The 14,410-nt window shown below is 42.0% G+C and overlaps 1 protein-coding gene across 2 annotated transcripts in view; it reads right to left on the minus strand.

Moving 5' to 3' along the window:
• Positions 1-14,410, minus strand: part of PAX3 (paired box 3) — a 141,878-nt gene that overhangs the window by 35,140 nt on the left and 92,328 nt on the right. For both annotated transcript variants that reach the window (XM_029616167.1, XM_029616166.1), the window contains exon 5: positions 1,486-1,694. In XM_029616167.1, the coding sequence (XP_029472027.1) occupies positions 1,486-1,694 (209 nt within the window). The remainder of the gene's footprint in view (positions 1-1,485; positions 1,695-14,410) is intronic.

Below are 14,410 nucleotides of genomic sequence, written 5' to 3' on the forward strand. Positions count from 1 at the left end.
TTGGATTTTTTTACTTTAAATTAGTTATAAAATGATCCAACACTTTCACGTCTGGCTCTATGTCATTTGAATTTATTTTGAGAAAGGTTAGATACAGAGAGAGCTAGATACATAATGTTATCAATTAACCTTTCCAAGAGTGCCATGATTTTACTTGAAAGTACAATTTTGAGGTGAAAATATAGGGCCGGATTTTAAAAAGGTTACGCGCGCCGGGCCTATTTTCAAAAGCGGCCATATTAGCCGCTGTGCCAGGGATCGCGCGCCGGCAGTTGGCGGTGCGCGCAACTTGCACCTGCCCGGAGGCAAACGCAAAAGGTAAAATAATGGTATGGGGGGGGTTAGAGTAGGGCTGGGGGGGAAAGGTTAGGGGAAGGGGTGGGAAAGTCAGGCTAGGGGGAAGGGAAGTTCCCTCTCAGGCTGCTCCAATTTGAATATACCATTAATTCACTAAAGGAAAATTTGAAGTGAGACAATTTGAAGTTTATGGGTAACATGAATTTTCTTACTTGCAAAAAATACCACCCTCTTTCTCCAGTGTGTGCACAGCACTCCCTTCCACACCCAGGATTTGATAACATGCGCACACCTGCACATGTATGCCCGCGCGTGACCTTTTAAAATCTACTCCACAGTGCTGTGCACACACTAGAGAAAGAGGATGGTATTTTTTGCAAGTAAGAAAATTCATAAGTTACCCCATAAACTTTCAAATTGTCTCACTTCAAATTTTCCTTTAGTGAATTAATGGTATATTCAAAGTTTTCTATGTCTATTGGATCCTTTATCAAATTTTCAAAAACTCATATGATGTAAGTACAAGATACATTTAAAATATTAATGTATGTTGTATGTTGTCTGTTTTATTACTGTATATTATTGTTGTAATCTGTTGTAATCTGTAATCTGCTGTAGACAGAATAGAAATTGTATAATTAAATATGTTGATCTTAAAAAAACATTTTGAGATTATTCATTCCAGGCATTCATGTTGCAGTGTTGTTTTGCCAGCAAAATGGTTTGCACTATCAGTCCAGTTACTCGCTTTCCTCCCCTGTACTTGATCACAAATTTACAATAGCACACACAAAAAAAAAAAACCCAGCAATTTAAATTCAATCTTATTAAATCTGAATGATAAAAACATGAAATGATAATGTCCAGATATAATCAAAACATGTTTTGGGGGCAGAGATACAACACAAAGGTTAAAAAGCATAGGGCAGGGTTGGGGCCACTAGGTCGCAAGCCGAGCTTTGCCACAAACTTTCAGTGCGTCTTTGGAGATAAGTCACTTTAACTATCTATGCCTCGAGCGATCCAACAGTAACAATAATATTCTTGTGTTCAGTGTGTAATTATGGGAAATCACCAATAGCAACGAAACCATGAATGGCAGCATGCGGAATTCCTCAAGAGCTATCACTATCCCACCTTCACATTCCTTCTCCCATTATTAGTGCCCGCGTCCTCTAAAGTTACTACCTGCACGCGGGCTTCCGTCAGTTTGGCTCTTTGTGCCAGCTCCTCCCGTGTATAAATGTCAGGATAATGTGTTCTCTCGAAGGCCCTCTCCAGTTCTTCCAGCTGCTCGGCAGTGAAGGTTGTCCGACTCCGGCGCTGCTTCCTCTTGAGCGGTAGATCGGGTTCAGAATCAATGTCGGAACCTTCCTCGGACAGTGGGGCCGACGGCGCTAAAAGCGAGCAAAAAAGAGCAATTAGAAAATTTTGCAATAATGCACTAAGGTAAGAAAGCAAATCGGGATTTTTTCTAAGTAGGCTCTGTGTTTCACCAGGGCTGATCATTTCATCGAGACCAGGGATCAACGTGTTGAAAAATGCTTTCTTTGCTGTGCAACCTCACATCCACCCTACAGGGCTTAAAAGAAAGTGGAGACAGAAGCGGCCAGGTGAGGGAGGGATGAAATTTACATTTTCTTTGCCAAAAGGTGGGGTGGGGTGGGGGTAATAACTGAGTGTGGCTGGACTCATCCTGATGCATATTCATATTAGGTGTGTCCAGTGCACTTCTTGCAGATACATTTGTCATTATTAGCTCAGGTTCTAGGAGTTGCTCCTTTTTCCGTAATGTAGTTTTGATTCACATCACTAAATACAGGGGGCACATATTCAAAAGCCATTTAGACAGATAATGGAAAATTTAGCGGTCTAAGGGCGGGATTTTCAAAAGGCTACGCACAATTGTACACCCCCTTGCACATGCCAACCCCCGATTTTATAACATGTGTGAGCCTGCGCGCACATGTTATAAAATTGGGCGTACATGTGCGCGCGCCTGGTAGCACGTTCACATGTATGCCCACGCGCAGGTTTGAAAATCTCCCCCTAAATCTCTTAGCCGCATATTTAAAAGGCTTACCAAGCTAAATTCTAGCCAGATAATGAATTGTGCAGCTAGAATTTAGCTGGGTCACTCCTGGGGAGGAGCGGAATTAGCCAGTTAAGTAAACTGGCTAACTCTGGACGCGCCATAGAGCAGGTCTAAAGTTAGCCACACTTGTCCAGGTATATTCAGTGGCACAGCTGTGCCGCTGAATATCCCGTTTAAATTAGCCAGAAATGGGTATCCGGCTAACCACTAGCCACTTAGCAGCTGAATATCTACCCCAGGGAACCTAACTTTCAAACTTATTCACAATACAGCATTTGCGCCCGTAAGGTGACATGCGGAGATTTATCCTAGAATTTTATAAACTGTGGGGCAAGAGCTGCACAGTTTATAAAACATTGCCTGTTTCCGTTCTGAAAGTACGCACAAATGTATGTGCAAATATTTCCATTGTAAGAAAACGCTTGCTCTGATGGTAACTTTTAGACCGGCGTACGGGAGCACATGGGCACCGGGACATAGCTATTTTATGACACGTGCGCGTATATACACGCATGTTACAAAACAGCCTGACCATGTGCACATGTGTGCTGAATTTTAAGTGGGTGCGTGCCTATGCATGCAAATCCCGCTTCTACCACGTAAGTGGAGAAATTTTAAAAGGAACGTGCGCCAACATATTTACCAGTTTTACTAGTTTGTTCCCAGTTCACCCAGTTAACAGATAGGTCCTCCAATCCCCCTGGTTTGAGAGACTGTACAACCCCCAGTTACCCCTCTGAAATGGCTTGTTACATTTTTTTTTTTTTTACTTAAACGGCATCGATAACAGATGTAAAGTTACGCGACAGGAGGCCTCAGCGCACACCGCATCGCATAAGTATTTGCATGCAAATTAAAGTCCTGAAATGCCCATGTACCACTCATGACCCACCCAGCCCATGCCCATGCCCCGCCTCTTTTTGAGAAGTTCCGAGATGTGTGTGCAGTGCATTTGCATGTGTATCCGGGGGGGGGGGGGGCTTTTTAAATCTGCTCAGCACACATGAGCCTGACATATTTGTGCATCCCCCAATTTTGGCACGCGTCAGGCTTTTAAAATTCAGCTTTTTTTAAAACTTATTTTATAAACATGTGCGCGTATATTTTAGGTGCAAAATAATTTAGCATATGCACATAAATCTGATACATACACAGCAGCAGGTATTTAAAGTATGCACCTATAGAGATGAATTTTCAAATCTTTACACATGTAAAAATTAGTATTGATGCATGCAAGCAGCCTCTACTCGCGTATTCCATATTTTATAAAAGTAAAAAAAACTCGCAAATCTTTGCTTTCACATGCATATATATGTGCATAAAAATGGGGCAGTCTAAAGCATTCTGAGGTAGGGCAAACACATACAAAAGTTGAGCTTTTAAAAGTTGCACGCATTCATTTGCCAATTTACTGGTGTATCTTTACTCCTGCTAATTATCTGGCAGAAGTGATATCAAATGAGTTTATTGTGTAGTCCTCACAAGGTGGAAGGTCTGGGGGAAGGTCTGGGGGACCCGAGGGGAATTGAGGCTGAAGAACCAGGAAGGTCTGGATGACCTGTGGACTGGGCAAACTGGTGGACTAATTGGCAAACTGGTTAATTTCATTTACGCACGCGTTTTAATATTGGCTGACTTGTGCTCGTAAATCGGGACCTTTGTCAGTAAGTCCAAACTTTACTTTCACGCATAAAAAGTCACCCGCTGCACGCACAAATGAAACGTTTTTAAAAGGGCAGGGAATGGGCGTGGTCAGGGCAGAGTATGGGTGTTCTGGGGTTTTGAACTAAACTTTGCATGTAAACATTTATGCACACTGATGCATGCCAGAGTCCCCTGCCGCATGTTTACTTCTGAAATGCATGATGGGTAATTTATAAAACAAAAAAATTCTAGGCAGATCAGCGGGGCTTGAAAGGTTGGTGGCTAACAGGGGGAAGGAAGGCGATTAAACTAGTGGGGTTTGGAAGTCATATCCCTTACCTGGACAAACTAGGAACGAACTGGTAAACTGGGCAATGGCGTTGGCGCATATGCCTTTTAAAATCCCCCATTTACGTGGTAGAAGCAGCATTTGTGAGCACGGGAGCACGTCCACCTAAAATTGCACGCACATGTGTGCACGGTCAGGCTATTTTATAACATACGCATATGTTATAAAATAATCACATCCCTGGGCGCAGGCCGATGAGGGCATGCACATGTGCACCCGCCCACCACTTTGAAAGTTACTGTCCCTATGTTTATAAAATAGCATATCCGTCAGTACATGCAATTTATGTGCACATGTGCTATTTTTACATACCCCTTTGAAAATTTGCTCCATAGTTATTAGGAAGATATCCGTATACACAATGACAAGGCCATCTCATATACCTTTTTCCCTTGGGAAAGTAGGCTAAATCAAAGGGTGGAATTTGCGGTGCAAATGTTTGTTATATGTTTAATATTAAGGAAATTCTGCTGCATGTGTTCCTCAATAGCACTAGAAATTTAGTGCTCTTTGAAACGCAGTGCAAACTTGTTTGAAAGTCCTTTAAAAGGTTTCCCCTGCTTTTGAATGTTTCCAATCCTTATTAGTTTTGTGCTGCTCCATGCCTTCATCTTGTGCCAAAACAAAACTAGAGCATTAAATAACACTAGCTCCTAATATGCACTGCGCTCAGGCAATTTATAAGTCTCTTTGTTTTCAAAGATATATATTTTGTTCTCAGCAGCATTGATCAATTAGATTTACTGAGCATGTAAACAGCAATGGCCTGTGGCTCCCTCTTATATGCCTCACTACTGCCAAATTGACTGGAGTTTTTCACTCCCAGCATTTGCTCACATGTTTCCAAAAAAAAAGATGCTCTGGCAAGGTGTTAATCTGCGCTCCTCAGAGACTTCCTCCTCTGCACAATTATTTCTATACCTGTAAATTTTGAATTGTTGAGGCCTGAAAAGTTTTACTGACTAAAAAAAATCAGTCTGAGAGCAATCTTGTTTATAAATGTAAAGGTTTGAATCCAGTTTATCCTAGACTTAATACTATATTCACTAATAAGTTTAGCCGTTAAGAACAAGCAACCTTTTTTTGTGGCAAATGTCCCCTATCGTGAATATTTCCAAGCAGGAAAGCCCATGGGAACATTGAGCGTATTGCTTGTTGAATGTGAGTTCGGTGATAATGCTCATCTCAGTGGGCTCCATTGCCTGAAAGTGGAGCCAGATGTCATAGGCAAGGGCATTTGGCAGAATGTAGGGCTAATTATAGCCTAGGGGTGTGTACGAGAAAAACATTAATTTTGTTTTGTTTTTTTAATTCCTTTACATATTTTTATTATTGGGTTGGGTTTTTTTTTTCAGTTTTGTATTTTAGTGAGTGCTAGATTGTTAGAGCAAGCGCTAAAACACAGAAACGAAATAACATTTTGCTGAGTATTTTTGTGTCATTGTGGAGGGGAAACAAGACAAAGGGAAACAAGAAATGTAGTTGTGACTTTCCTATTGTTTAAAAATGGCAGCACATCCCTATAGAGACATAGAAACATAGAAATGATGGCAGTAAAGAACCAAATGATCCACCCAGGCTGCCCAGCAGGCTTATGCCAGTATCTGCTGCACTGTGCAGGTTATCCTCATGCTTATCAGTTTCCCAGACCATAAAAGTCAGGGCCCTCCATGCTGTTTGAATCCAATTTCTATTAACCCCTGCCGTGGAAGCAGAGAGCAATGATGGAGCTGCATCAAAATCATCATGCTAGTGATTAAGGATACTAAAAGCCGCATCAGCAAGTTACTCCCATGTTTATTTGTTCCCCAAACTGTAAAAGTCAGGGCCCTTGTTAGTTGCTGTCTGAATCCAATTCCCCTTTTCCCACTGTCGTTGAAGCAGAGAGCAATGATGGAGTTGCACTAACAACGTCAAGGTTTATTTGTTAAGGGATTTGTACATGCCGCACCAGCAAGTTACCCCAGTTACCCTCATGCATTGCTTTCTTTATTTCCATCCTCTAGGGAGCCATGGTGTTTATCCTCTGCCCCTATGATTACTTTCTACCAATAAGATTATTGCTCTTAGAGCATGGATAAGGTAGAGTGATTGTCATGTTTGACCATTTCAATGCATGGAAATAAAGGTCAATTAAAAAATATATCTATATAATGTGTGTGCGTATATATATAGATATATAGATATATATATATATGATAATACCATTTTATTAGATTTAATTAATACATTTCATGATTAGTTTTTGGGAACTAACACTCCTTCATCTGGTGAAAACAAAATGAATCATGATGAAGGGAATGTAGCTCTGCTCCCAAAAACTATCCAAGAAATGTATTAGATTAGTCCAAGAAATAGCATCACCTTATATATTTTGGTTTTTTGAACTTTCTGTATTTTAGAACATGGAATTGAAAACATTTTGTTAAATTTTTTTCTTACTCACCCCTTTAGCTGTGAAATCCAAATTACCTCTACAGTGGCAGACTTTTGGCTAGACCTTGCAGATGATTGGCTACTAGGAGCATTACATTTTCTAATTATTTGCACAGTACAATTTATGAATCCCTAGTCAAAAACAAACTTGCTTTCATTTCATGATTCCAATATGGATGGCCCATATTTAACTTTCCAGCAAAAGTCAGGCAAAACGTGCAAAACATCTAAAATTCCATTTGATTGCACAGTTTTGAAATTGCACGTCTTTTGTCTGAGGCTGTAATTTTCTGCAGTTTCTAGAAGGGAAAATAAAATCATTTGATGCACCCGCTTGTGCAAAGAATCACTGATGAGTAGGGGGCCAATCGTCTCAGGGCCAACTGTCCCGGGCAAAAGTCCCACAGTGCTCCTTTAAAATTATTTAAGTAAAAACTGACTTGCAGGGAAGGAAAAAGTTAATGTTTTATTTCCCATTTTTTGCCCCAAATATAAACCATGCCTTTTGTCGTCTCACAATAAGATCTCTGTCAGTCACGTCTCTACATAAAAGATATCTTCGCATTACTTGTAGTTTTTATGTGGAATAAGAAGACAATGGTTGGCAAATCTGGCTTTAAGATAATTTTCTGCACAGGAAGCATTCAAGCATAAGTAGGAACACAACGCTGGGACACAAGGCTCGTTTTAACTTCTGCTAAGAAGACTTGACTCTTTCCATTCCATCTGTTTCACATATTCAGTTTCGTGCAGGCTACTTGAACTAATAAACACACCAAATCTATTAGCCACCCAGTTTTACATGGTAAGAAAGGCAGTTAGCTGTAGCACTCAAATCCTCTTCAAGAATACTGGAAACTGTAACTCAGAGTTGTCTGATGTTCGAATCAGCTCACAGATTGCTAAAATACACCAGAAACATGTTCGCATCATAAACTATAAATCCTAGTCTTTCGTAGTAAATAAATGAACTAGAGGAATACATACAGGGCCGATTCCGCAAAAGAGAACAGAAAAGGGCACACAGTATGACTGGAATAGCAAACATTAAAGTCACCACCATAGCAGTGGAGTAATTTTCTAGTGTTTACAATATGCCAGCAAAAAAAGTAAAATGAGGGAAGAGCAGAGATGTCTGGATGGCACTGAAAAGAATTACTGGTCATCACCGTAGATGTGGCTGCAGATAGGGTTTTTATGACACAAACATGTCTTCCTCCAAACTCAAATAGAAAACGTACTTTATTTGTTACCTTGTCAGAGACACAAAGAGCAAAGCTATGAACTTTCCCCTTTCAAGCGCTTAATAACCATTTATATTATCTCAAGAGATAGAAATGCTCTCTGTTGTGCAACCATCTTCCAGGTTCATAGTTCATGCGACTGGGAACACCTTTCCGAGCAATAATTAGACTTGGAGAAAGAAGGAGAGTTGTCAGTTCACAAAAGGATTAAGTACAGAACAGCAATCATATATGCCACGGGATTACAAATTCCTCCCTCACAGAGCAAATCAGCAAGGATGCAAGAGCGGTAAGTAGTATCAGTGGGGCTAAGCATGAAGTTTAATTAAAACTGGAGCTGGAGAAGTAGAAAGCAATTCTTTGTCTCTTAGCTCCCCCTGCCTCTCCCACTCTCTCACCTACTATGACCTGTTCCGTGGCCCCAGGAAATATTTCATCCTAGTTAACATTATTATAGGACTAGAATTCTCTGCTCCATTTTAGAGGGATTTGATCACATGGTGGAATTATATAATTATCCGTGTCTCACTGAAGAGTACAAATAGACATACTGTATATGCTACACAGACCTTCAGAAGTCCCCACACACACCCACAAACACAAACTGACAACCATTCATTAAAGGTAATACAAGGCACTACACTTAAAGGGTAGTTTTTAAAGGCATTTCTGCACGTAAAACAGTTTTTTACCTCCATAAATGGCATTTTACAAACTTGCCCACTTATGCACTGGCACAAACTGAGTGGAGATGTTCCCCGGAGCGAAGCTGGGTAGGGCTATGGGCTTTGTGATTATGCACGTACATTTTGATGACGTTGTTCCATGTACATAATAGCCAGTGTGATTCTATAAAGGTAAATTTGGTGGGAGAATTTTCAAACTGGGCTTACGCCCATTACTCCTCCCTGAAAATTGGTGCAGCTTGGGCATTCCGTTATAAAATTGGAATCATGGGATCTGCAGACCTTAGTGAGCACGGCAGCCTTGCAAAGGCTGTGCAGTCCTTCCATGTGATATCTAGGCTTGACCTTAAAGTACTGCATCTGAAAGGGAATCTCAGGAAACCCAGAAACCTTTGAGAACGTCCAAGTCCCAGCTGCCTTTTTTCCTCTCCTCCTAAGATTCCAGGCATCTTGTTTCTAGTGGTCGGATATTTTGTCTAAGGCTTTAAGGAGTGCTCAGAGCCAGAGACCTGTGCCCTGCTGCTCTCAGACATTTCATTCTGCAGGAGGGATGACACAATAGAGCAGCCAAGCATGTCCCGATCTGAAGTCATCCAGTCCAGGGGAACTTTATGAACGACCTCGGCCATGTTTACTCGGGTGCTGATACTCCCTCACAGACCCAGAGTAAATGACAAATGACACTTTCTCTTTGTGATCTTTTGGGATTTTTGTTGACTTATTTTGCAGCTTTTGTTGGACCCCAAGAAATGGCCTGTGGCTGAGGCCTATTCTGCCAATTTCCACGCTCCATCTGTGGTATCCATCAACAGGGCCTTTACCAGCATTCAGGGCTCTGACACCTGCCTGGCAGGGTGCATGAGAGACAAAGAAAGCTGGAGCAGGGAAGAAGGAGGGTAGTAAGGGGGGGGGGGAGGAGGGAGGTTGAAATGGATGCACAGTAGGGGTTAATCCAAGCCTCTCCAGTCCACAGCTTTCAGCACCTGGAGGGTCCCCCTGCAGTGTTTATTCATGAGTAGAAAGTAAGTGCAGTTCTGTTTCTGCTTCTTAGGGAGGGGGGGGGGGAATGTGTTTAAAAATGTAGATTTGTACATTCAAAAGAAGTCATTTTGCATGCAATTTTTTTAAATATTATTCTTACTTTTTTAGCCTGCTGGAGTCTATTCTGATTACCCAGTTGTTTTTATTCCATGTGAATGGAAATTAACAGGCTTGGCCCAGCTAACCTCGTAGTATATTTGTTAACTTTTTATTTATATTGCCAGCATTTTCTCATTCAAAAAAAAAACCATATTCATGCAAATAAAGGTATGTTGTTTAAGAGACTGTCTGGCAGTCTCCAGACATAATGTGGGACATTTACATCAGTTTTTCAGGGCAGAAGAAAGTGTGTCTTTTCTGCTGCTGAAAGAGCAAGGAGCATCAAAGGGAATGAGCAGGCCGGCCCGGGTGACGTCCCGAAATGCAGTCGGAGCACTGGAGATGGATCTTTATGGAGCACGTCAGGAGAATGTCAGCCTGGATCTCTCCAAAGGGCTCAAGAGCGCGCTCATTGTTAGCAACCTGCGCAGCCCTGGCGGTTACAGCAATAAATGCTTCTTCAGGGCATTGTTTGCGCTAATTTAAGCTCAGCAGCTGGGACTTAAAATGGACAGTGGAAGGTGGAAATCTCCCCTACTTTGTCTAAATAAAGCAGTGCTCGGGGAAAACGGACATTTTAATTAATTTATGAACTCGTGAGGTTTGGGGGGTTTTTTTCCCCCCTAAACCACTATATGAACGGCAAAATGAATACTGACATAGCAAACGTAATTAAGGCCCCGCCCTCATCTGGGCGCACTGTGTCCCCGCACAGCGGTGCCTTCAATTTTTTTGCCTGAAGAAATGCGAGGCTGTTCCTCCTCCCTGTCCCCATCCCTCTTTCGCAAGCCACAGTTTCCCAGCAAGGGGGTAACTGAAAGGAAAATAAGCCCCTGCCAAGGCAGCGCTAATCAAAAGAGGACAAATGAACCCTGACGCTCAACCACCCCCAAGCGTCCACCGCTCGGGGTGGAGAGGACAGATTGCTTATAAATATGGCAGGCAGGCAGGAGGAGGCTTCAGAAAGCCTCGAGTCAGACTCAAAGCCGTTCCCGGCTCACAGCACAGGCCCTAATATCTGCTTGCTGCACCCGGGGACGGTAAAATAGGCGGGCGGCCACATATGTGCGCCCGTTTGCCGGCTCATGTCCAGAGACGCGCCCGTTTTGTAACATGCACACGTATACGCGCGCGCGTATTATTAAATAGCTGGGACGGGTGTACATGTGCGTACGATTTTAAGTGGGTGTGCACACGTGCACACAAATGCCATTTCTATCGTATTAAGTAGGGGGATTTTAGAAGGGACGCATGCCGACATCGTTCGCCATTTTCCCAGTTCATTCCCAGTGCGCACAGTTAAGGGAAAGGACTTCCAAACCCCCCTCCCTGATTTAATGCCCACCCTTTCCCCCCTGTTAGCCCCAACCCTTAAAACCCCGCTGATTAGCCTGCATTTTTTTTGTTTTATTACTTACACGCCTTCCATGGCAGTAGTGAGGTTACACGGCAGGGGACCCCTGCGCACGCTTGTGCTTGTAAGTATCTACGCGCACATCTCTTGGCCTTCTTCCAAAATGCCCACATCCCACCCAGACCACGCCCCGCCCCCCTTTTTAGAATCTTTTTGCTTGTGCGGGCCTCGGGAGATACTCGCAACCATGGGCGGCTTATAAAATCCATTTGGCGCCCACCGGCTCAACCTGTCTGCATATCTCCCAGTTTTGGCGCGCACAGAGCTTTTGAAAGTCACCTGCTAGGGTTTGATTTTTAAAGCAACTCGTGCAGTGAGGAGTGAATTTTCAAACGTATGCAAAACGCCATTTTATAGATCTGCTAGCCCTTTTGAAAACTACCCCAGGGGGTGTGTGTGTAAAAGTATGCAATTTCATTTGTACTTTTACACATACTTGGAAGAGGCATTCCCAGAGCTGGAGTTAAGGCAATGAAACCATTTACGCGCGGGATTTCTAAAATCGGAAGCATGTGTATAAATGTAAGCGCGAGCATTCTCCCTGCCCCATGCAACCATCCATCTGTGCACGTATGCCATGCAAAGATTCGCCCATGCCCACTAATTCTTAAAGTGGACTTACGTGCTTAAGTCCGCTGTGGAAATTAAAGCTGCAGTCCAGCCCGTGGATTTCAGCCCTAAGTGCCATGTTATAAAATTGGGCTCATAAAACTTTGAACTCAGTTGGAGGGCTGTGCATGTAAGAGACCACCTCGTATGTACTTTATTCATATTAGCAAGAGGCAAAGAAAAAGGTTTGTATCATTTTTGTGCCAGTATTTTGGTATTGTATAATGGTAAACGCTGCAGGATTTTTTTGCAAATATTACATTTGGAGCCATGAGAAATGTTAGGCACTCAAAATACCTGCAGTTTTGATAGGGGTTGAATGCTGCATCTGCTTGCAACAATTTTATTCACCCCAATCAAGGTTTTTGCATTTGGCATGAAAAAAAAAGCCAATTATTTTATTTAAAGCAAAACTGAAAACACATCTCAAAGGAAAATAAAATATTGTCTTTGGTGGTTTTTTTCACTAATTATATTGTCTATATTTTCTTGAGTGTAAAAGTATAGGTTTGGTTGTTACAAGATTAACAAATCATCATGTTCAAAATTGCTGATTACACACGATCTTATTTTGATTTGACTGTGATTCGTATCGTTCTCTACCACTATAGGAGAATTTTGGAATAGTTGTATCCCAGAAACTGTAATAAAACAAAGAAATGTTATTAAGCTGGACAACTAAAAAAGTATTTGTGTCATGGCTCAAGTATCCAAGTCAAGGCTTTGCTTCTTTGCAAGGAACATGTTCAGGAAAACGTTGCAGAATGACTTTTCGTAGACTCCTTGCGTGTAACTGAAAGCGGGTTGCTGTGAGCCGGCGAAAGTGAAGCAGCATGCATTGATGAGTACTGTAGGGAACCAGTGAGCTACTGCGCCTGAAAAGGATGCATCCAAAAAGAATTCTAAAAATGTCCCCCGATAAACTGATCCAAATATCGTCTTTACTGCTTCTTAGCTCTGCTGCTTCCTCTTCAGCGCTTTCTCCTAAGTCTTCATTCATTTGCTATCCTGAATACATTTTTGCATCATCTATTTTTACCCTGTTTGCTTTTAGAATTATAGGTATGCTCCTGTTGTTATGGCTGCACCCCTTGTTTTTAAAAATCTCCTTTTGTGAGTCCACTTCAGTTGCGACACATTTATATCATGCGCATGTCAGCCTTCTGAGGAGGATTGGTACAGCAGCACCAACGTACTTAGAGTCATAAAGATGGATGTGACTCAGTAGGAAGAGCCTTCAAAATCATAAAACACTTGATGTCCCCTCTGAAATTTTAATAAAAACATAACCAAGAGGGGAGATATTTGTTTTATCCACAAAATAATTGTTTTAAAGATCTGCAGTACTACCACTGCTTAAGGACCCTGGAGTATTCATTTTAGTAATTCTCGGGTTATTTTATCCTGCATTTTTATGAGAACCAGTAAGGAGGAGAGGCAGTGCATGACTTTTATTTACAATTGTCAAGAGAGGGCCTATTATTGCCCATATGTGTCACCATCACCCTTCTTATCATGGGCTGACCATCCTGTCCACTGGGAGCTGTTAATGAACTGGGTAATTGAGCTGCTGACATGTGTTACCAAAACAAAACAATAGGAAGAAGAGGACAAATGAACATTTTATTTGCCAATCAGAGTAGGTTCAGCTTTTCAGGGAGCTGTGGCTAAGTGAGTGGCTGACTACATAGAGCAGTGCATTGAAAGCAAACAGATGGATGAACAATAATAGCTAACTGACAGCTTATGGCCCATCTGTGCTTAACATTTTGTTAAAGAAATTACTTGACTTGCTAAAGAGACAAATTATGCAGCTGCCCCGAGTGCAGCATTAAAGGAGATAAATCATTAGCTAAACTGTTTCATGCTTTAAAATGACAATGCATATTAACAGTTATGCTGGGACATTTTGTCAGCACAGCTTGATGCAGTTATTATTACCCACCAAAAAAAAAAACCTGACAGCTCGCAGCTATTCACGGCCATCAACTTAGTCGGGGACTGAGAAGACTAGAAAAAGGAAACATTCCTGAAAGCAGAGCAGTTAGTGTGCATTCTCTCTCTGACACACAAAAAGGGCTGCATAGCATAAACTGTCACTGACCATTTATTGGAGGCTTTCATGATGACATCATGTTGAGCAAACTAACGTGATGACAGATACTACCACTTACTCCACTTCTATAGCACATCTCGGCATGCACAGCGCTAATGCCACATTTGCTGGCTAAAGAAGCTGTTACAAGTGTGCTGTTAATGACATCTGTCTCTCTTTTACTGGCCTTTAATTCATTATATCAGTTAAGGCTGCAGAAATGAAAACAGGAGTATTTTGTTTACTTGATAAACTTTTCTCCAGGTGCAGAGAACAGACAGATAGATCTCCCTGTTCTTTGAGGGATAACCACCAGTATACAAAAGGAGGATGTCCTTCCCCCTCCCGCTCGCCTTCTTGTACCTGTCTTGCAAACAGCCCTGCTCTGTAGGAACAGCACT

The sequence above is a fragment of the Rhinatrema bivittatum genome, chromosome 9 (genome assembly GCF_901001135.1).
Source record: "Rhinatrema bivittatum chromosome 9, aRhiBiv1.1, whole genome shotgun sequence".
NCBI classification, from domain to species: Eukaryota; Metazoa; Chordata; class Amphibia; order Gymnophiona; family Rhinatrematidae; genus Rhinatrema; species Rhinatrema bivittatum.